General features: G+C 36.6%; 1 protein-coding gene across 1 annotated transcript in view; it reads right to left on the bottom strand.

The window, feature by feature from the left end:
• LOC127567693 (receptor-type tyrosine-protein phosphatase F-like) overlaps window positions 1-24759 on the bottom strand; it is a 335950-nt gene that overhangs the window by 127784 nt on the left and 183407 nt on the right. The window contains exon 6 of the mRNA XM_052010633.1: window positions 15480-15590. Within this exon, the coding sequence (XP_051866593.1) occupies window positions 15480-15590 (111 nt within the window). The remainder of the gene's footprint in view (window positions 1-15479; window positions 15591-24759) is intronic.

Here is a 24759-nt window from a genome sequence, read left to right as displayed (position 1 = left end):
TGAAAAATTACAAAATTTCACATAACCCACCCTTCATAACACCCAATATAATAACTAATATACTACAAGAAAAACTCATAACCAGTGGCGCCAATACCATTAGAATGTTACTTAAATATAGATTCTCCAAGAAAAATGTTAATTGGTACACATCAACATCATGTTGCTAGAGTTACAGTGCCATGACCTGGATCATTAGTAGGGCATCGTCAATAGTATTTTATTTGCTTAACACTATAGTGTCTGGTTTAGATTAGCTGCAGTGTTATGAAGCTTGTTTGTTCTTCTCCAGACTGGATGTTTTGCTCCTGTTACTATTTAATGTGCAAGTAGTTACAGAGAATATCCCCGCCATTATTCATGGGAATGGAAATGGTTTCACATGATGGCGATTTATCAAACGGAACATCTCCAGACTATTAAATGTTGATCACTGCAGTCTTGTTTTACAAAATTGAAACATCGCTTTTGAATAATAACTTTTGAATAAATATTGAGAATGGGGAGTTCATTTCCACTGCACCGAAAATGTGCAGTGACCAATTTACAAAAGCTTGCCACATAAGCTAAAAATGCAGTGTGCTTACATTCAATCATCATGCACCAGGATTACAGAACCCATGCAGTTTAATGCAACAAGAAGTTAAAGAATGAGAATAAAAGGGAACAAAGAGCAAATGCAATTCAATGAGGAAATAAAATGGTTTGCACACAATTCCACACACATGAAACAAACACCATGCACTAGAGTATGTCATAGGATTTCACAGGTGCATATTTACATCATCAGATGTTAGCAATAGAACTGTGTAGTTATTAAGAATAGATGTTAAATATCAGAACTGGGATGGACAGTCAAAATTATATTTCCATACAAAATGCTTCTGCACCTTCACCAGTGCAAGTAATTACAGCTACCACTGAGCCCTTTCTTATTTTACGATGTACATTTGCCTGCATTTAAAAAGTTCCCAAAATGTAGCAGATTAAATGAAGCCTCAACAGAGATACCATGTAGAATTGGTATATTTTACATGATTATGCTGAAGTTGTGCTAGCTTAGCGTCAAAACCATGAAAAAACAAAACCATGACAATGTGTCCAAATTCTTATTCCGTAACATTCTATTTGTGGACCAATCACAGCATCTGGAGAAAATTTGAGAAAATTATCCGAATTTCCATCACCAGAGTCGAGCACTCAAAACAAACATTATTTAACTGCAGAGAGCATGGCAATGCAACATTTATAATACCTAATTTTATGAGTTGGAAGGCTCTATGATAGCAACCAATCTTATCTCAGATCTCTGCAAATGTGATTCTACAATTAATTACAATTGGGATGGAAGGAAGGATCTACTCCATGTCCCCCCACCCCCAAATAAAACCAAACCAATAGAAAAGAAAATATTAACTATTCCCATCCAAAACTTTTAGATAGAATTGGAGCCTCCACTATGACTGTAGTTTCTTATAAAGGCAGCTGCTAAAAATGAGACCATGATACAAAAGTTCTGGTCTTAATAAATAGAACTGCAAATAACTACAGAAAAACATAACTTACCAAAATATGGGAGAGTTATTGCTTCATTTTGCTACAAATGCCAGCATGAATTCAGCAAGGAAAAATGGGCAATGTAGTCCATGATGAAAAAAAAAATTTACAAAAGTTAACCAGTCACCATTCAAAATGTCTGATGGCTGAAGATATTACTCTGGTCCTGACACAGAAATTTAATCTAGTTTGGGCAAGATTTCCAGCTCAACTATAGTCTCTATCTACATGTTTAATCTGCTAATATGCCACATTTTATTCAAATTACACAAACTGGCAATTCAAATTCAGTGAGTTTCATCCACTATTATTGCATCCATCCCAGTTCCAATTGAAGTTAGGGTTCAACTGATACTGATGTCAGCACTGTGCCAATACTAGGACCATATCTAATCTCGGCATTCTGTGCATAAGAGTACAGGAGCTGAACTATTTTAAAAGCTATCTAAATTTTTGGTAAAAATAAATAGCTTAAATTTGTTTGTGAACATAAATACTTTTTCCTAAAACTTGTATAACAAATGAGATTCTACTTCCAACTATAACTGACAAATTTATCATTGCTTAGTTGTTGAAGCCTTTCATTTCCAATCCTTCAAAACATTTGCACTTTTCTGCTTCTATTTAATCTTGTCACCTAATTTAAAGGTTTCAAATACTAGTATTGGTAGTAATGATAAAACCTGACATCAGTTCCTTAAGAACATTCCTGAATGGAGACTGCAGCTGTGATGCTTTTATTTGCCAGATGTTACATAAAGAATGAAATGCAAGGCAGAATGTTGGGGGTTAAACTCCAAACCATTTCATGCAAGAATCTATCATAGTACATATTAAACACAAATTCATAGAGGAAAAATAAAGAGGGGGGGAAATAATAATTCAATATGCTCTGACATATTCATACAGCATTAGCATTGAACATATATTGATTATTCTGTCACTTTCAAGCTGGTAGCTGATATTGTTTAATGACTTTAAATTAGGCCAGCATTGGTTCCAGAGACCTCAAACAACTGAATGATGCTGCTAACTAAGAGAAAATTAAAAAAAAAATTGATGTAAACCCTCTTTAACAAAAAAAAAGAATGATATCTCTTGCACTTGGAATTAGATTCAAGTGATGACTTGAGAGGTGAAAGGCAGTGATGTGGACAACACTGACATGACCCAATTATGAACCCAGATATTTCTCCATTTTCACACTCTCCAATGAGAAAAGAAGGGAATGCTAGAAAGGAAAAAAATATTCAAACATCAAATGCCTAAATAAATAGGAGTAATGGAAGTACAGAAAAGAACTGATTTTGAATTTTAGCCATGACACGTTTAATGCTGCTCTGAAAGTATTGTTACAATGTGTATTTTTGCAACTTTGCATTTACACATTATCTACAATGACCCGGAATAAATGGTGAATGATGAAGCAACAGTGGTTGCCACTTATCTCAAAGATGGCTGACCACAAAGATTAGCAATCTCTATGGTGAGAAGTCCCCCACCCCCCAAGAAAAAGTAATTAGCTGTAAAATACTTTGAACTCCTGAAAGGAACATGAAAGACACCATATAAATTCAAATCTGCTTTCTTAATGCAACAAACTAAGATTTTCTAAATATTTTACAGAGATATTAGTTTACTAATAGTTTAAACTCATACTAATCTGAGGGATTTCCTTTGATTCTTATTGAAAGGCCGCAAACAATGCAGCTTGCAGGTGCACAAGGGAAGATACCAATCCTACAATACCTGCATTTTTTTCTGCATCCCAGGGGGCAATCATATTAAAAGAGTAGAAAGACACGGAGAAAGGTTCCCCTCAGACTGTTGTGGAGGCAAAATGGGGACCATAGGAATTATTCAGAAGTAAAAAAATGGCCAATCAGCATCACTGGGTGTTACAGAGTTATTATAGAGACAGTATCTTAAGAAATGGGAGAAATGCACCAAAGCTGAGAAGAGAAAATGTAATGAACCCTTTCTTTTGCTTTGGGTTCTCCCTGCTTTCACTTTGCTGCTGTAGATAACAAGCAAGAACCGATGTAACTAAGTGGATTGCTAAGCCAATTCAAAAAGCAATTAAGAGATAAATATGTATAGAAGTATCTCCAAAATAACAATAAACCAACTTCAGACTTTCTGAAAGAATCAGCTTGCATTATATAGTGCCTTTCATGATTTGAGCAGCTTCCGGAGGCCCTCACAACTAATCAGGTAAACTTCCATTTTGTTTTATTAACTAACTCAATTTCCTACAGAAAACATTACTCAAATGTGCCAAGATCTTTAATACACTTGGTTATGGGTTTGACATTTTAAGGCTCTGCAGATCCCCAAAATTTAAACAATCAAACCATGTTGCATAATTAGACCAATGAATATAGAGCATAGAACAGTAAGGCACTGGACAGGCCATTTGACCCACAATGTTGTGCCGATCTTGATGCCAAGTTATACTAAATGTCCTCCTCCGGTGTATCATTCAAATCCCTGCATTCTTTTTATATTCATGAGTCTATCTAAAAGCCTCTTGAACTCCACCAAACTGCCTGCTTCCACTACTACCTCTGGTAACCCATTCCAGGTACATACCACTCACTGTGTAAAAAAACTTGCCTCTCATGTCGCCTTTATACTCCCCACCCCCCCCCAACCGTAAAAGCATGATCTACCCCGGGAAACAGATTCTGACTATCTACCCTATCTATGCCTCTCATAATTTAAAAAACCTCTATCAGGTCTCCCTTCAGCCTCCGATGCTCTAATCCAGGCAGCATCCTGGTAAACCTCTTCTGCACCTTCTCCACAGTCTCCACATCCTTCCTATAATGGGGCAACCAGAACTGCACGCAATACTCCAAGTGCAGTCTGACTAGTTTTAATATAGCTGCAGCATGACTTCCTTACTCTGAAACTCAACGCCCCTACCAATGAAGGCAAGCATGCCATATGCTTCTTTACTACCATATCCACGGGTAGCCACCTTCAGTGAACTATGGACCTGGACCCCAAGATCCCTCTGTACCTCAGTGCTATTAAGGGGTGAACCATTGACTGTATACCTTCCCCTTTCATTTGACCACCCAAAGTGTAACACCTCACACTTGTCTGGATTAAACTCCATCTGCCAATTCTCTGTTCATATCTGCAACTGATCTATATCCCGCTCTATTCTTTGATAGTCCTTTACACTGTCCACAACTCCACCAATCTTGGTGTCATCCGCAAACTTGCTAATCCACCCATCTACATCTTTATCCAAATCACTGATACATGTCACAAACAACAGAGGTGCCAGTACCGATCTGTGCGGAACACCACTGGTTACGGACCTCCAGCCAGAATAACAGCCTTCTGCCCTTACTTTCTGTCTTCTATGAGTAAGCCAGTTCTGAATCCAAACTTGCAATTCACCCTGGATCCCATGCATCTTTATCTTCTGAATCAACTTACCATGAGGGAACTTATCAAATGCCTTACTGAAGTCCATGTAGAGAACATCCACTGCCTTACCCTCATCAAGCTCCTTTGTCACCTCCTCAAAAAACTTGATCAAGTTTGTAAGGCATGACCTGCCCCACACAAAGCCATGCTGACTGTCCCTAAGCAGGCCATGGAATATAAAGTATGAGTAAAACCACTTTACAGAGGGCTTAAGACTTTTTAGCCTAATTCTGAGGTGTTTCAATGTATGTGAAATATCTGTCATTGTTTGACCCAAAAGACACAGAACATTTTGAAACCAATCCAAATCAAAACATTGCCCTGATGTGTATATGCATTACAAAATCTGAGATGGTTAAAAAGGAATAAACTCCTTATGAATCCATAAATACGCCCCATTCTATATTGGTGTTTTAATCTCTATGAGAACATTCCAATCAAATTACTATAACATTTCACACCAAGACAGCTACAAGGAAGCTAGTGATTATTGTTAAAATATATGTAGTTTCTTACAAATTTAAGTGTACAAGTAGAATCAGGTTCAGAAACCTGTTCACTTGCAAGAAACTACATATATTTTAAGGAAATTCTCAGAACTCTTTTTTTAAAAAAAGTCCAAAACTGCATGTTTTTGGGAAGAATTACATTTCACATAATAATAATCCCATTTTGGCTACCAGCTAACAGCAGATGGTGTACAAGTAAAATCCCCAATCTAGACACAGTGGTTAATATATTAAGGGGAAAATACTGCAGATGCAGCTTCATTGTTTCTCCCCCCCCACAGACATGGCCTGATCTGAATGCATCAGCATTCTTTTTCAAATTTACCAAGGTATGATTACTTCTGTTGACATCTATATTTACAATTCATGTTAACTTCAATGTTCCAGAATGCTAAAATTGCTCATGCATTTTGAACCTAGATTTGTTTGTGTTAATAGCAATTCAATTTTTGAGCAATGTGATATATGTCTGAAATAATAGCATTTGGCTTGATGGTCACGTGAAATCTGAACAAAAAACCCAACATTTTAAAAGCTGAATTTGAAACTGGGATTCTAGGATAACTGCTTCAAAATAATGCTCATGCAGCTACCAACTGTGAAAGAAGCAGAGAGCAGTTAAGATTCTCCTCAGCACAAAGCAAAGCCAGTGACTGAGAACAGAAACCAACATTAACATGCAGCACGCTGACACTTCCATAAGGTTTTAAAGACACTTAAGCAGGAAGTCATTAGATTCCAACAGGTAGGGCTAGGCCATGACTGGCAAGGAGCCAGAAACCCCAGCTCTCCTCTGCTTCACTACAGGACAATCCATTTGGCGTGGCGTAGATGGATAAGAAGTGAAAGAGACCAACCTTCTCGCTGATCTGAGAGATGAAGGGTTTGATGGTAGAGTGCAATGAGGATGAGGAGGGAATAAAAAGACAAGGAAAAACACAGAGAGTAAAAACAGGCCAGGCTTCATCAATCCTCTCAGCACTGAAAAAACAAGACAAGACAATAGCATGGTGGTTTTCAGCCTCACACACGCAGGTGTGCACACACAGACACGCACGCATTCATACACAAAAAAAGCACAAGATTACTTGTCTTGTTATAATGACACCATGTGTCACACACCTGAAAAAATACCCAATTCTGTACATGAAGTTATTTAACTTTTCCATTACATTTGTCAGAAGGAAAAGCAGTTATGAAATAATTAAGTTAACACATATATCCACTAATTCTGGGCTGGGAAGTGCCATGTAGACCCCTACGGTTAAAAAAAAATTACGAGGCAACTACTTCAGCAGATGGGATTCATCTCAGCACAAAATCAGGTCAACACATACACAGAACTTTCCAACCTGTAATACTGCTCTTCCTTGGTGTAAAAAGTTAGAAGAAGTGATGATAAATAAATTTGCCCTTTTTTTTGTCATAAACAGCACTATACCTTACAGGCATTTAATCATGATTGGAATTTCACTGTGGTAATTGTACTTGGAAGATGCATCAAGTTTTGGCATTTTGACATGTTTCAATTGTCTTTATACGTTCTGTTTTGTTTTCTGCTTCACTTCCCAGCCCTTCACACATTTGCAATACTTAAAAAAGAAGAGAAAGGAACAAGATAATGTTGTCAGTGTGCTCAGCAAATTCTCTTTGTGTTCTGATCAAACAATATGGAATAGAAATATTGTTAAATGCAGAGAAATTAGTGGCAACACTCACACACAGGTACACACACCACAAACACACATACACAAACACACAGTTGAAGTATCCTGTTTTTCGGAACTGGGTTACCGTAATTGTTCCAGTCAGATGACAGCTATTTTAAAACTCTGAAAGTTCAAGGGAAAGGGTTATGATACAGGTCTGTCAGCTTGAGATTGGTGAGAAAATATAAAAAATTAATTTGCATTAAAACAAATATTTCAGCATTCATTCAACAAGGATGATTCACATTTCATTTAGGACTTGGTTTTAACAGAAACAAAATGGCTAAAATAGTTCAGCATCACTGGTTGTAATATTTTAAGCATTAAGGCAATGTTCAGAACAGATTCCATTTTCTCTAACCAAAAGGTAAATTCCAAAAATAAGTCATAACTGGTGCCCCTTTCACTTTGACGGAGTGCTGTTGAATGTCAATCTTCATTTTTCCTGTCACTGGTGGTATGCCCCAGCATTAGCAACTTGATCAATTACAAAGAAGATCCAACATTTTACAGGTCTCGTCTTCTTCAAAACGTATTGTATTCTCCATTGAACTATTCGGTGTGTATAACCAGTTTGGTGTAATCCTAGAGTAATACAACTGTTCATCATTAATTCCCAGGCTTAATGTGAAAGAATGAGAAATATATTAAATAGGAAATCAAATTGTCCACTGTGGCTGAGCTAGCTGAGAAGACCTGGCCAGCTTAATTCCATTTCTAGCACTTGGTATGCAGTCTTTTAATTTAAGACATTAAAGTGTTAAGAGTTATTTTAAATATATGATAAGGGTTTCTGTATCTACTACCTTTTCAGCCATTGTGTTACAGACACCAACCATGATCTGAGTTAAAATATTTTCAACTTCTATTTATGACTTTAAATCCATGCACCTGGTTACTGACTTGTTAAGAGAAATGGGCTCTATATATCCACACTGTCTAGGCAAACCTCCTCAATTTCCACTGCAATAAAAAGAATCTATCCAACCCTTCATTATAGCTCAGTTTCATCAATTCTGTTAAAATCCATCTCTCTATTCTTTCTCATCCAAACACACTCTTCCTATATTGTGGCAATCAAAGAACAATACTCTAACTGTTACTTGTATATCACACTATTCACTCCATTTATTTTCTATAACTAAGTTAGTAAATAAAAGCATTCTGTATGCCTTCTTTACGGATCAATTACTACTCCTGCTGCTTTCGGGAATGTGAGTATGATCTCTCAAGTTTCTCTGCTCTTCTACACTTCATTTACCATTTTTTGCCTTATTTGCCCTTCTCAAATGCATTACCTCACACTCTCCTGGACTGAATTGTACTTATCACTGTCCTGCACACCTCATTAGCCCACTGATATCTAGTCTACAGCTTTCTTCCTTACTTAGTGTTAGATAAAAGGGAAATTTACAAATATCCTATTAAAGTAGTTCTCTCAATCTCAAGTTAAGATATTTCACCATTTCATGATGAATTTAGGTCTTTTGTTATTTACCAAAATACCTGGTCAGGACTTCTGCACAATTGACAGTATACATTTATGAACAGGGGATGATACCAGTCCTACAGATTTGACAAGCCAGTAGTAGCAAGAAAGGGTGATAATGAGACAGGGTTAATTGCTAGTAGATTATCTCTGAAGGAAGGACGGGTTCATGTTACCCATAAAGGAGATCATCTGTTCTGTGAGGCTGAGTCATGGATGTGGGAATCCATATTTAAGTTTTCACAAACATCCTTACATATCAAAAGCAGAGACACTGAGATGAAGAGAACAAGGCAGAGCTATGAGAACAGATAGCTTAGGAAAAAAATAGAGCATTCAAGGTGGCAGTGGTAGGTGAAAAAAATTGGATTAGGAGCACAATTCTAGAAAAAACAGAAAGAAACACATGAGAATGACAGAAAAAAAGAGGGTCACCAAGAGACAATTCTTAAGAGTCTGTGTGTAACCAATCAAAATGATAGATGTAAACAGAAGGAAACAGGAGGAAATCAGAGGATTAGGGCAAAGATAGTTGAGCAAACAGTTGGTGATTCAAAGGTTGCTTATTTGGAATGGAGAGGAAAGGAGTAGCCAGGCAAATCAATTGGAATGCAGATTCCAGAATGAGAATCCGCAGGCTACAGTACAGAGGGAGTTAGTGTGCGTGTTGGGGCCAGTCATATACAAGATAGGGAGTCAGACCATGGGTCTGAACAAGTACCTCCCATGGCAACTATGTGGCAGAGACAATATCATCTTTTGGCTGAGGGAATTCAGGGTGTGTTAGATCATAAGTTTGTCCTATACAATGGTCAGCGTAGACATGGTGATCCAAAGGGCCTGTTTCTGCTCTGTACAAGTCTATGACTCTTCAAACCTAGGTAGGCAGGGTAAGACACCAGTCCTAGTGCTAAATGCAGAAAAGGTCCAGATCTACCATCATTAAAATTGTAACTAAATTTATTTTTTAAAAAAATTTTTATTTACAGCGTGGTAACAGGCACTTCCGGCCCAACGAGTCCACGCCACCCATCTTAAACCCAAATTAACCTACCTGTACGTCTTTGGAATGTGGGAGGAAACCGGAGCACCCGGAGGAAACCCACGCAGACATGAGAGAACGCACAAACTCCTTACAGACAGCGACGGGAATCGAACCCCAATCGCTAGTGCTGTAATAGCGCCGCGCTAACCGCTACACTACCATGCAGCCCCTCAAACTAACTTGTCGTATCATCACCTATTTATAAAATTGCCAAATTTATTTCATGAGATATGTTCCCTTTTTTCACTCTATCAAAATATTCACATCAAAGGTATCTGTAAATTTGGTCAAACTAGTTGGCACAGTGCTTTGGCTTTTTTTCACATGTTTTCATATTACAGGATGAATGGTCTCATTAAGAGATCGATAACTCTGAAAACTTTTTCCTTATTATTACATTAATCTGCCAATGTTCCATTAGAGTCAATGAGAAACGAGATTACCTACCCACTGTTTTGTATTGCCCTAGAAGGCCAATTTAGGACCTAGTTACTATATAGTCATGGAGTCATGCATATGAAAACAAGCTCTTTGGCTCGCCGAGTCCACAATGACCACTCCTATCTTCAACCCAATTTATTCTCCTCCCAGATTCTACCACACACCTACACACAAAGGATAATTTACAGTGGCCGAACAACCTATCAATCCATGTGTTTTTGCGATGCGGGAGGAAAATGGATCTGCAGAGGAAACCCACGCAGTCACGTGAAGAACGTGAAAGCTCCATGCAGAAAGCATCGGAGGTGAGGATTGAATTCAAGTTGTTAGAGCCATGAGGCAGCAGCTCTACTAGCTGCACTGTTGTGCTGCCCAGAAATTGAAACATTGCCTCTGTCTAATGATAATAAGCTTGAATTATACTTGGTGCTTTTTTGCAAAGGGATTAAAAAGTAAGGATGAAACTGAAAGCCGAGGTACCCAAGGGCCACATTGTTTGATAAATTCATTACAGTGACATCCAGCAAGCTAAGTAATTAGTCAACCTGTCATCTAATTACACTAGTATGCTGCTACTACATAGATCTTACAGGATGGCAGATCGACATTTAACCATCCACACATCAAATGTAGTTTTGTTTATTTTTAAAACTAGGCTGGTGATAGCGCAGAATTAGCAAATTGTTACGTTTTTCTTTAGCTGAGATGGAGAAAGGGGTTATTGTGTAAAGCAGATTTACAGAGATAGGAAATAGCAAGGTCATGAAAGAAGTTTAAATCAAGAATCAGGATTAGAAACAGGAGCCTATGGGAGACTGAGAGCCAAGACAGATCATCAACCTCAGGAGTGGCTGATGAGCTTGATTTGTTGCAAGATAAGGAAATTTGAGTGTGCAAGACCAGGATGGAGGAAATGTAATAGTTAAGTTTGGAAGATCAGATACTGAAATTCCATCTCAAGATAGTGGCAAGGGAATAATATAGACATTATAGTGTTGATCAGATAAGATGGCTTCCATCTTCCTGATGTTTGATATGAGGACAATGGGAGTTTCACAAAAGATGCAGAGAGTGTATTCTCAGGAGTAGATGTGGAAAATCCCCAAATGCCTTTGGCGACTATTACCTAGGTACATTTTGTAGGCAAAGGAGAGTTGGCCAAGGATAGATCCTTGGGAAACTCCAGAGTCAACATTAAATACACAAGATTAGAAGGCAATGGCGCAATCCAGAAGAAGGGTCTTGACTCGAAACGTCAACTGTCCGTGTCCCTCTACAGATGCTGCCTGACCCATTGAGAACCCTCAGCAGTTTGTTTTTTACTCCAGATGCCAGCATCTGCAGTCTCTGGTTATAATTGGATTGCTAAAAATGTAACCATGCAAAAATAATTCCAATAAAGAAGAATGAGATATTGATCAGGGTAGCATGGTCAACCATATCAATGGTTATAATCAGCTGGAGGAGAACAAGAAAATCCATGAGAGTCACAGCAGTTTATGTCTTTGTTGGCGTTCTCTTAGTATGGAAGAAGCCAAGGATGAAAACCAAATACAATGGAGTTAACCCTGCAGCTGCAAAAAATGAAAGGTGCCGCTTTGGAAGGCAACAAGACATTCAAAGACCATGGAAAGAATTTAAAGTTTTGAGGAATGGATGATGACTGTGATTTTGAAAACAAGGGAGGACGGCATCTAAAAACAGAACCATTTATAATTTCAGCTTCAGCTAGCATGGAACCAGCATAACACTGAAGTTTAGTGCTATGCTGGTTCCATGCTAGCTGATGTTGATAATATGAATGATATATGTGTGTTTAAATGTATATGTGACTAATAAATATCTTATCTTATATTTCTTCACAACTGCCTCTGAATCCACATACTGGTTTGTGAATAATTCAAGTTGACTCTCTCTTTTTTGCATGTCAGTTTATAACTTTGGACTTTTTCATATCATCTTCTTCCTGTGCCCTGTTTACTGCCAGGGCATTTTTCCCTTAAAGCAATCATAGAGTGAAAGACCATCAGTCTGAAATGTTAACCCCTTCTTCCTTCACACATGCTGCCTGACCTGGCCAGTAATTCAACTTCCCTGTAAGGTCCAGCAATGAGTCCTGATGCAGGGATTTCAACCCAAAACATTGACAAATCCTTCCCCCCCAACAGATGTTATCTGACCCGCTGACTTCCTCCAGCAGATTGTTTGTTGCTCCAGATTCCAGAGCCTGTAGTCTCTTGTGTCTTCTCTAATCCATTGCTTGCCAATACACCAGTACAAATAAAATATCCCAATTTCTGGTTGATCTTTATAGCCTCAACAGAGTAAGCAGTGTTATCTGACTGAGGTTTAAATGATTAGTTCTTCTTGCTGTCTATGTGATTTTCAACAATCTTCTCCAGCACCACATTTCAAATGTCAATTTGCTCTCTTTCACGCTTTCATAAAGTTCAGAATTTGCATCTGTATAAAGCTGCAGGCTGAAAGTTTCCACCCACAACAAATATTTATCAAAAACACTGCTGCTTCTGGAATCTGATAAAGAAATCCCAAACAAAAAACACTGTAAATATTGAGGGGGTCAGGCAAGATCTGGGAGAAAGGTGAAATGTTAGAAATGAAATAAGCTTTAAATTGCAGAGAAAGGAAGGGCAGAGGGAATAAAAGTAAAAGTCTATAAAAAGGTGGAGATCAGGAGAAGGGGAATGATACAAGTGGTGATAATGCTGATTGAAAGAGGGTGGTAAAGGTAAATTAGAGCAGATGAATAAAATCTGAAATACAGGGGAGGGAAAAAAAAGTACTCACTGCTGGAGAAACAAAACTAGAAAGGCTGATTATCTAAAATTGTTGAAATCAATGTTGAGCCCTCGAGGCTGTTATGTGCCAGGTTAGAAGATGAGAAGTTGTTACCAGCAAACACATCAGTCCCTCTCCACTGTTTCAAGGGGACCAGTTCCTCTATTACATTTTGTTCCACCCTTCCATCTCCACTAACATCCCCTTCCATTCTTTTGGCATTTTTCCATGCAACCTTGGGAAATGCAGTACCTGCTCTTTTACCACTTCCCATCCTGTCATCCAGGTACCCAAATACTGCTCCCAAGTGAAGCAGAAATTTACTGTATTTGGTGATGTTGTTTTGTCTAATGTCGGGAAACCAAATTCAAATTAGGTGAGCATTTTGCAACCATTTCTCTTGTCTGTAGGGGTGACCAAGAGCCTGTCATTTTAATTCTTCATCCCCCCTCCCACTATGATATGTCTTTGGTCTCCATCATAGTTCTAATGAAGTTCGACACAAGCTCAAGGGTCAACACCTATCCTCCATCTTGGACTCAACATTGAACTCAACAATTTCAGATAACTCTACATACCTTTTACAACCTGTTTTCAGCTGGTACCACTACACTACTTCAATTTCCTCTGTCTTCACCCTATCACAGACCTTCACTTTTATTCTCCTTCCCCCTCTCGCCTTTCTCCACAAACACCTTTGTATTACATGTTTGACATCTCTCTTTCCCTGCTCTGATGAAAAGTTATCAACTTGAAACACCAGCTATTTTTCCCTTCGTGGAAGCTGGATGACCTTCTGGGTATTTCTGGCAGTTTCTGTTTTTTTTAAAAACATATTTACTTCTTCACTCCAGTGAGATATAGACAGCAAGAAGAGAGCTTGAGAGGATTTATCTAGTACATGTAAAGAGAAGTAAGCAATAATGAAATGCCAAGAGAGCTAACTACATGACAAGCACACAAAAAGAAAGGAAAATTTCTGCCTGCCGACAACTGCTGATGACAGAATAATGGGCTTCCTGGGTACATCTATTACCAGCTTGCATGGGATTTTCACATTTGACATCAACACTTGTTAACTTTCAAGGCTCAGTGTCAGTTTTGTCTCACAGGAGGCACTGTTGCCTCTGAGTCAGAAGGCTGTGGAACCACTTCAGAACATAACTAGGCTGACAGTTTATGTCAGTACTTTCGGATATTAACATTGAGGCCCTGTTGGTAATGTATAAGATTCCAAACCATGATATGAACTGGAGCAAGAATGTTATTTAGTGTTTTGGCACACATTTTTCCCTCAATAAATACAATTAAAATAGATTAACTAGTCATTTATCTTATAATATTTATGGGACGATGTACACAAATAGGCCGTTTTTTTCTCTCTGAGGTAATAATAGAGCAAATAAAGCAACAGCTACTGGTTTAAATTTTCCACTAGCTCATCCGAGAAACCATTTCTATTTTACCTGAGAAACTTGTTAAATAGCATATGAAACGAACAGCACACCTGAGGTGAAACAATAAATGAGATAAGGAATTGACAATCATTAATTGTTGTCAGAAATAATGCCATCATAATAATACCACACAACCAAAATTGGTATGCTTATTTTAAGGCATCATCTATTTAAAAAGTGGACTGGTCACTTAGAATGTAACCTCTGCACCTGTCTAAATCAAAGACAAGAAGGAGAGTTCCAAAGTAACCACAAACTTGACAGATGCACTAACAATCTGCATTTTGTCCACCCGTGCCTTATTTTCATTTGCAAGCAGGACTGCAAGAAGACCAAAAATTAATGCCAATTTCTTCACTGTTGCATTTTCTCACATTTTTGAAGCTCAGGTTTCTGACTGTGGCCAGGATTGTGTGTTACAATGTAGCGTGAATGATAAAGGAAATGCAATGACGTTTACTTGAAGTGATAGTTACAATGTTTTATCTATATCAGAAAGAATAAATAGCATAACTAGTAATGCTTAATTAGGAAAGATCACATAAAAATTACAATATAAACAAATATGTAACACAAGCACTCACTTTGAAAGGGTTAAAGTCTTTAAGTGGAATCTATCCATCATTTACATTACCAACAAAAGTTTGGAGACCTTAATATGCTGATATCTTAACAGAGTGTCTGTTCAGATCTTCCTTTGATAAAACAGAACCTCAGGAGAGAAAACAAACCACACAGGACAAAAAAAAGCAGAAACACTGCACTCTTAATTTAGGTACTTAATACTCTGGTTGCTTAGAATAGAGAAGGCAACCGGTTATGCTGATGCTTGGTAGACCTGTTCATAGAGCTCAATGCATGATTTTAAAAGGCTGCTAATTCTCACCCATCAAATACACAATTTAAAACTTGAATAATATCTTCATTATTGAGTACAAATGCATTCCAGCCCGGAAAACTTCTCACTAAGCTATGTATTTACAGCAGTATGCCAAAATGTGGGACAAATAGAAGAAATGTACTTCCTACCTCTGACGTACAAGTTGGCTGGAGCAGAGTAACGTGTTCCAGCACTGTTAGTTGTTACGCATTCATATTTGCCCTGGTCAGACTCTTCACTGTTTTCAATCTGCAAGGCACCTGTATAACAACACAGACAATTCTGGTAACTTCTGATCTATCAACAGGCTATCCAAACTTGAGATATTAATATGATGCAACACGAAAAAGCAGTCTTTAAATGCAAAAGTTCAGGACTCCTTTTTGTGGTTTCTCCCAACTTGTGAAAGAATGAAATGAATAGACACATTACTAATATTTTATTGCACCCTTGGGCTCATGTCTTCAGTTTTATAACTGTTATGAACCTACAAAGATTTCACCATTTGAAGTGAAGAGGAAAATACTTTTAAGGATTGATTTTTAAAATGATCACATCCCTTTAAAAGGTAAAATTTTTCATTTATGAAACTGAACTGACCTTGAAATAGGACTCTACTCTCCCCACTAACCCTCAGCCAGCTTCACAATTCCATACTGGAGTGGTTCTTACCTGACTGAATAAACATGAATGAGTTTTATTAACACAACATGCCTTGTGCTTCAACGTTATTCTACACTTAAACAGCACACGCTACAGCTGGTACTTCAACCCATACATGACGAGTAAACAAGAAATTTAATGCAGTTACATGAAACATGTGATGGATACTCTGCTCTTACTCAGCTAATGAGATAGCTTGTATATTTATTCTTATGCGACAACCAGCAGTGGAGATGATCAGTTTGTGTTCAATACATAACTGGATTTTGATAAACCCTTTAAGAAAGCCTTGCCTAAAAATATCTTCATCTCATGCTGTACAGAAAAATTCCTACAAACCGTCATGTTTAATATAAAGGAAAATATATTGGATAAAACTAGATATCCACTGATTAAACAATTTTCAGAGCCAAAATCTTGAGAACATTTTAACTGCATCATGGTGGCCAGAATTCTGTTTCTCAGGAAACAAAATGATATGCGCAATACAAAACAAGCATAAGCAAGTCGTTTTACAAGATGCAGGCTTGCTTTGCTGAATGGGATTCCCAGTTTCTTCTAATTTTTAAAGAAAACGTAGCCCAAGAGTATAATAAATAAAATACTGCCTTCAGTGTTAGTAGTTTGGTGAGATCAGTCCCAGACACTTAATCAGCAAAAATATTTGTTGCTGTTGGATATATGGCAGATCAATGTGACCAAACTATGCTACCACTAACAAAAGCAGTCACCATCTTACATAGTTTTATTATATTTTTTACATAAAAAAATTATATAGGAACTTCAACAACTGATGTACAATTTGAGATATTTTATAAATAACAGTAAGGGAAATTCTGATGGCCCATGGAGTTCTAGCTCATGTGGGAACATAGTTACTTAACTGTTGTGGGGGATTCCCTTACTAGTATTTGCAATTTCTTATTTTAAAATGCGTTACTTATTACAAATATTTTGTATGAAACAATATTACAAATGGGTTTTAGGGTAATTTATCATTGTTAATATCTCTTCTCTGGCTGTATAAAATAATTAAAGTTTGAAAGTATATCCCTCAAATCAGATGGCTAATCTTACCTTATAATATTTTGAAATGATCATTATTCACCCCAGCTGCAGAATCCTTTTTGATGCTGTATTTTAAACACTGAAAATTATATTTGATCGTAGTTTCTATCATACTGCAAACTAATGTTTTTTTGGATATTTGGTTATGCACCTTACCCCAAGATAGGGAAAGAGAAGAATGTGCAAGAAAAGGAAAGCAATAGCAAAAATTATTTGTTTTACTGGAAAGGGCAGGGAAACTGAAACCTGATATATAATCTGGTTGCTGTCCTCTTTTTTGAAATTTGCAAAGGTAAATAATCGTCAACTTATTAAATCAGAACACAGAGGATTTTGCACAAAGTGAAAGATCACAGTTTTCTTGTGGTATGCTAGTGAATAAATATAGGTTCTAATGATTTAAACTCTAGACCAGTGATAAATGGAGACTCTAATGTTTTGGAACCTATGTGGAACATATCAATAATAACATTAGTGTATACGTTATAATGTGCACAAGTTTGAGTCCATTAAACCAGGAATTTATCAAGTTTTAACAGCAATTTAGAATGCATTGTAAATTTTATAAACTAATATCAATTATCAGTACTACTTTAACTTTAAAATGCGATAAAAATGAATCTGCAGCTTTAGGAGATAAAATACATCCTAATATGACACATCTGCAAAATTAACATGAAAATATTAAGAAAATCTTTGTGAACCCCAATAATTATGCCATTTTGGCTTTGCAGGTTTTAATATTTTGGAGAATCTTACTTCACAATTCCAGTAATTCGAATGAGGCAGGCAAATAAATACAAGTGACTTTGTAGTAAAACATATTTTTCTACCAGAGGAGTAAAATACAAGATGTCAAAGGTCTAAACTGGCATAGATGCTGACCAATAGAATGCTGACAGAAGCTCCATCACAGAACATAGCTTAAAACAAAATGCAGGATATTTCAAACGGACAGAAATTTAGTAGATCAGAACCAAGCTAAGTAAAATCTAGGAATTAATGGTGAAATATATCTAAACATACTTGGGGAAGGTTCATTTTTGAAATTCCAATGTGAGACTTTCAAATAAATATTGATATGGAGACCTGGACCAATAAAAAATATTTGGGAACAAGTTGCAGTATCCTAAGGTAGCATCCTATTGAAAATGCATTTACATAAGAATAAATCAAACCCTTCCAGGAAAGACCAAATCTTGGAAACAAACTTGATGCATCAGCAAAAGCTGATGTAATCCATAACAAGACTACAACATTACTTTGGGTTCTCTTCCTGAATGTGTCGATGTGATTTTTTTGTAAAGTTTATATAATCCCCAAACACCTCTGTTGTGGTTACCTTGTTTAAAATAATTAAGATGTCCATACTTTGTGCATCCTCAGATGCACATAGAAAGTGACGTTTAAGCAATAAATGGCAGTCGTGAGATCAGAGTAAATTAAGCATTTCTGCTCAATGAACCAGTTCATGGTCATCAAGGGATACCAAGCTAAGTAAAGAGCATTTTCCATCTGCAGCCAGGTTAAAAAGTTCTGGTAAAAATAGTTGCAGTGTAATGCATCATCAAATAGCATGAATGAGATATTTATATTTCCCTAATTAGCCATCTTACATTCAGAGGTTGCCAGAGTTTTACCAAATGTGCAATTTCTGAGAAGTGAATGCAACAATCTTGACCTGGATCTCAAATAATTTTACATAGGATTTCACTGCCACCAGTGAAGGGGAGTCTTCATCATATCATTCCAGCTGGTTTAAAAATCAAATACTGAAAAAAATGTAAGAATCTGATAAGAACTGAACTACCTCATTATCCCTCAATCTCTTCCCACTAAAATTTAACCTACCTCACACTGGAAGACAAGTAAGATGCTGAGATTCATTATCTTCTTGTTTAAGTGTTCTGAGCTTTTTAATGGTTAAGTGCACATGCAGGTGTTAACAAGGTGAAAGCAGTTATGTGCAGAATTTGAATCACTACTCCAATAAATTGGAATTGGAAAGTTCACCTACTACTCCTCATAAACATAACATCTTCACTAACTTTCTGTCACTGCAATAAGCATGAAACATTTGCCCTTTATAGAAATAGTCACAACTCTTACTCCTGCCCAAATCCTTGCTCAAAAAGAAAATTGGTTTTGTATTTGTAAGATTATCTGAAGTGTTACACGAGTATGTGATTTTTCTGAATTTCCTTTAATGAATAGAAATACTGTATCATCCAACTTCTGAGATGTTATCCACATTTTCTTTGAAAGTTAACAATTAGGGGCTGCATAAGGTTACCACATGAAGATACTGCAACTTCTAAAACAATGTTAGTGACTTTTAAGCATGTTAAAAACACTGTTAAAGTACTGCTGGTTCACTGGAGAGTATCTGTTATCCTTAATTTGGCTTTTATTGTTACAGACATTATAACTGTACTTAGTTTTTCAATAAAATTCTTTAACAGCATATTAACAATCTAGGGCTATTATTATGACAATCCTATCAACACATTTCCTTTAAAAATTATTTCTGCTTAATTTAAACAGACCTACTCTTTTAATTCATGTAAAGCATATCTCAATTTATTAAAACAAGAAATATTTTAATGCTTTAATGAAATGAATGATTTAATTGGTAATGCTTGATTTTATTAATGATATGCAAATAACGGTTGAATGGCTCCATTGCCTAGATACTTTAATGTCACCAGGAGGTGAAACACTGTTGCTTGACTCTAATATTGTAGCACAGGTATGAATTAGATCCTCCTCAGAGACGACATACGCAGTTTTGTCTAGTCGCTGCATGGGGTTACTTGAATTGTGAAATTCGCACTAAAATTTGGTACATCAAGAATCTACAGGGTGTATTCTTGCCAATATATGACAAATGTTATATATATTTTGAATGGGCAAACAAATTTTTATGAAGCCATGTTAGCACAGGAGTTACTGCAAACCAGTCAAATTGAGCTGTAATGAAGGTGGCTAAAACTGTGCAATAGTTCACACGTAACATGCTGGAAGCAAGGCATCCATAAAAAAAATTGAATCCAAGTATCAATGGAAAAAAAATTTGAATTGGGTTTAAACAGTATGGTTGAGAGGGTGGGAAAAAAAAGTATTTCATAAACTTAAGAGTCACTTCAAGTATTTGTCCCACAGTGTTAGCTCTCTGAATAGGCTGTCCTTTCAAAATTCTTGGTTTTCAGTTATTGATTAACTTGCTAATTCAAAGCTATTTATTATCCACTGTGTTTACTTCACTGTTGTCAGTGGGTATAACATACCCTATCAAGCCATTGCAAAAGAAAATCACCTAATCTCTCCAGTTATTCCTCTGATTAAGTTTTCAAATCTATGTCTTACAGAAGTATTGTTATCCTATGTGCTTCATTCAGTTTCCATGATTTGATTAAACCCTCACGCAATCTCACTGATGTAATGAAAATAACTTTTTCTAATCCTTTATCTCTTTATATCACTCTGTTTTGGAAGAAATCCATTGCCCAATTCTTGGCATTCTCTTTAATAGTTTGTATCCTAATTATGTAAAGGAGACTGCAATATTTATTCCATGTGCATCTTATTGAAGGAGATCCATTGCAGACTAAAAGGAGAAGTAAAATTTTGATATTCTGGTGGATTGCGGAAGCCAAGTTGCTTATAAACGGTGTTAAACCATGTCCCACTGTGAGGGAATATGTAAATGTGGTATCAGAATAAAATTGGATTATCTCATTTTATTTTAAATTTATAATGACACAGAAGGAGACCATTCAGCCAATAGAGTTTATGCCAACTCCCAGGGGAGCAATCCTGTTAGTCCCATTACTCCTCTGTCTCTCCCTGTACCCCTGCAATTTATTCTCTCTCATTCCCTTCAGATTTCTTTTTGCCTATAACCTACACTAACGGGTAATTTACAGTAGCCAATTAAGCTACCATTGCGCTCAAGGAGAGTAAGATTAGTATGAAGCCAGGAGAGTTTTCCCACAGGTTGAAGATTTCAAAATAATCATGTTTGTGAACAGTACAGGGAGAAAAGTTGTATCCAAATCAGCTACAAAAGCTGGAATTTTGGAATTGCAATAAAAATGTAAAGCTCAGGGAAAAGAGGACAGAAAATAAACATCTGGTTCAAGCTCTCTGGTGTGGCCACATGCAAGTGGGTAGGGCACCCTAGGTAAGAGGGTTAAATTCATAGATTTATCAACTTATGATCTCATTTAGTCCACTGGAATTGTGAAACGTTTGTTCTCACTATGTAAATTGTGGCACCTGAAGGGATAAAGTGTCAGATTAAACAGTCCAGTTATATAATTTAAGGTAAAACCAAAATTTTTAATTATCTTGCTTACATCTTCATAATGTGAGTACACAAGCGAAGAAGGTGTAACCCTTTTTATGACACAAGTTTTATAATGCATGATGAACTGTTAAACCATCAAGCTCTTAATTTCATAATTCAGTGAAGGGAACTTTATTGTTGCCACAATTTAAAAAATTATGGTCTTGTGTCGATTTTTAATTACAAAATATAAGTGAAAAGATAGAGTGATACAAATCCATTATCTAAAAAAAAGTTTCACCATCACAGTGATCCAAGCAGCAGATTTTCTGTCACTGGCTTTCCTTTAAAAAAAAACCCCAGTGCAAAAACAGGCTTTTATCTCAGATCACAAATTGAGTTGGTTCAGATTTATTTGTACATCAAAACTAGCAAATGAACCAATTTTAACATCTGAATTTAACATATGTGAATTTAACCGCCCCACACCTTTTGCATTATTTGCTAAAAAAAAATAAACTGTGAATTGGTATTGATTATCAGATTATGACATAACAGTTACCCAATGCGAATGCCATGGAGAGATGTTTTAAACTGGTGCTTTTAAGCCATAAAATGTTGCAGTAGTTCTGTTGAATACCAGTTTTTCTTTCATAATGGTCAGTCCTCCTGGAGACATTAAGTTCCTACATACAAGAACAGTCTCAGGCACATCTCCAAATTAAAAACATATGTTCATCAGATTTTATTTGGGTGATTAAGTGGTTCTGACAAATGATAATTTGTGTCCATTTTGTGTAAAAGAAAGTATTATATAAACAATAGAGAACAAAAGCCACTGTATGCTGGAGCTTAAACAGATGGGCCAGGGTTAAAGAATGAGAGAAGGGGAAGGATGGGCAAAAAAGCAAAGTGTTGGGGCCAAGAGAATGCACGGAAATGAGAACATTGGAGGAAGAGGGGAAATGGAGCGTGGACGATGATTTTGAGCACGTTCAGCATTCTTACCTCTGATTGGTGTACCACCTGGTGAGGTAATTTGAATGCAAATAAGATTAAAGAGAAGTATTAGTACAGAGGAGAGAAAAAAAATAAAGAAAACCAAAACAAAAGGAAAGAATTAGATTTTTGTTATATATAGTATTTATATATATATATATATATTTCTTTCTAAGCGACAGAAAAGGTTGATGCAAAATAACAAGTCAGAGCAATTTCTTAGGAAGGTTAGTAAAGCTGTTCTCAGCAGTGCAGCATCCATGTAAGTGCCTGGACTTGTCCAAGTTCTGAATTAACAATCAGTCTTCTGCTAGTTAACTCACACAGACAGCATTGTGCTGCAGGTGGAATATTAGGAAAAAAGGTTTATGTTCTTTCATCCTTTTTTTAATTAAAGCACTTCAACCATTGCATCAGATTTTAAACCTTTTCCTGGACAGCAAGAAGAATGTACCATTTGGTCAGGGTTCATTAGATGATATTTTGTGTTATTATAAGGAGCTTGTTATGAGACATGGTGGGGGAATGTGTATGGCTCAGTTAGTAGAAGAATGCCATGCACCACTGCTTTTATGCAAACTGCATTCTGAACACCAAGCACTTACCAAAGGATTCTGAGAAGTTCAACTGAGAGACAGAAAACAGAATTAAATAGGACACACCGTGCCATGTGAGCCTTTGAAGCTACTGATAGATAAGGATTTAACACAAATGGTTCATAAATTTATATCGAATGCTTGGATCTCAGGATATACTAGTATGAATTTAGTTGGCACAATGAATAACCAAAAGCATTTTTTCTCAATCATATAGCCTGTATCAAGAAAAATGGCATCTTGCAAATATCTGCACGTCAATTACCGGCAGAGATTTTAGTAAACTTAAAAGGACACAGTGCAACATTTAAGTGCAATTCACAATTCACCAATTTCTAACTTTTCCTTCCATAGTGCACAAAACAATTTGAAATAATTTTACATAGCTGAAATTATTAACATTTACAACAATTCTCAAATGAACATTTTAACACTTCATTTCTAAGAACACTCTAATTTAGTATACAGGAGGTTACAGATAGATAGGGACACATAATTGAATTCAACAGTTTCAGATTACTTGCTTTTTTTTTGTTTGTATCAGAACTGGCTAGTTCTGCTGTAACACTATTCATCTTTATTATTAATTCATTTTGACTCTGTCCACATCCATGGTTTAATCTGCTGGGTATTTCCAATATTCTCCCCTTTCAATTTCAGTTCTCTAAAACAGCTGACCTGCATTTCAAAGCTTTGACCTGTCCTTTCATTTGTTTTCTCTCTCTAATTGTCGTCATTAATCTTACTAACCAGATGTCTTTGTAAACTGTTTATCAAAGTGAAAACCCTTGAGAGATATTCCCATTGTCCAGTCTAACTCCCTCCACCTCAGCCCTCTGCAACTTAAACCTAACTTGTTTTCTCACTTTTTCAGTTCTGATGAAGGGTGTTCAACCTAAAACAATAACTCAGTCTTTCCTTCCACAGATGCTGCTGGACCTACTGAGTGATTTTGGCATTTTTTTGCTTTCATTTCCAATTTTCAACTGTCTTACAAACGGAATGGAGACTCACAAGCAATGATGCAGCAAACCTGCGTTCAGAGCTTTTCCATAAATTTTATAAGGTCAAATATTTGTAGTAAAAATGTAGGGTACAGCTTCAAATTTTGACACAAAACTTAAAGGTGGGGAAATAGGTTCCTGAGAATAACAGTGACCTTGACATTTGGAGTTCTGTAGGCACTTGTGTGCACTTGAGGTTTAGCTACCAAATAAACAAAAATGTCTACATTGCTCTTAATGCCAATCTCAGAAACCTGTCATCAGGTTCCTTCCTGATTGTTTCTGCTGAAGTATGACACATATAACACCTTGCATTGCAGAAGTCAAGAATAGCTCTACAAGCAGATTTGGGGAACCTTCTATTTTGATAAAGGGATTTGGCTACAGTGCTTGGTTTCCAAAAGTGCTGGCATTCACAGAAGGCACTTGTGCCCTTATAGATATCTCCCTGGCAACTTCCTTTCTTTTTCAACTTTTTTTGATCAGTTTGTTATGCATTTTTCATCTGATAAATAGTGAACAACTTTTCTTCTTACAGGATTTCCTCTGGCACTTCTGGTCACTTAATTTTGAGAAGCAACTTGCTGAAACCATTTACATGTGTGGTGACCAGATTTCAGTCTTGATCAGTCTACCTGACATTTGTTTGCCTGAGAGTTGTGTCGCACTCTGGGCATGACTTGCTGAAAATATGTTCCTTTCCCTATAAATAATTTACTTTGAGCTTCAGCATTATAAAGACTCTTGTTTCTGTGAGAGATCGGCACCACTCATTTCAGACGCATGTGTTTAAAAATCTTGAAAAATAAAG

The sequence above is a fragment of the Pristis pectinata genome, chromosome 3, assembly GCF_009764475.1.
Source record: "Pristis pectinata isolate sPriPec2 chromosome 3, sPriPec2.1.pri, whole genome shotgun sequence".
Classification (NCBI taxonomy): Eukaryota; Metazoa; Chordata; class Chondrichthyes; order Rhinopristiformes; family Pristidae; genus Pristis; species Pristis pectinata.
This window is presented reverse-complemented; position numbering and strand designations above follow the sequence as displayed.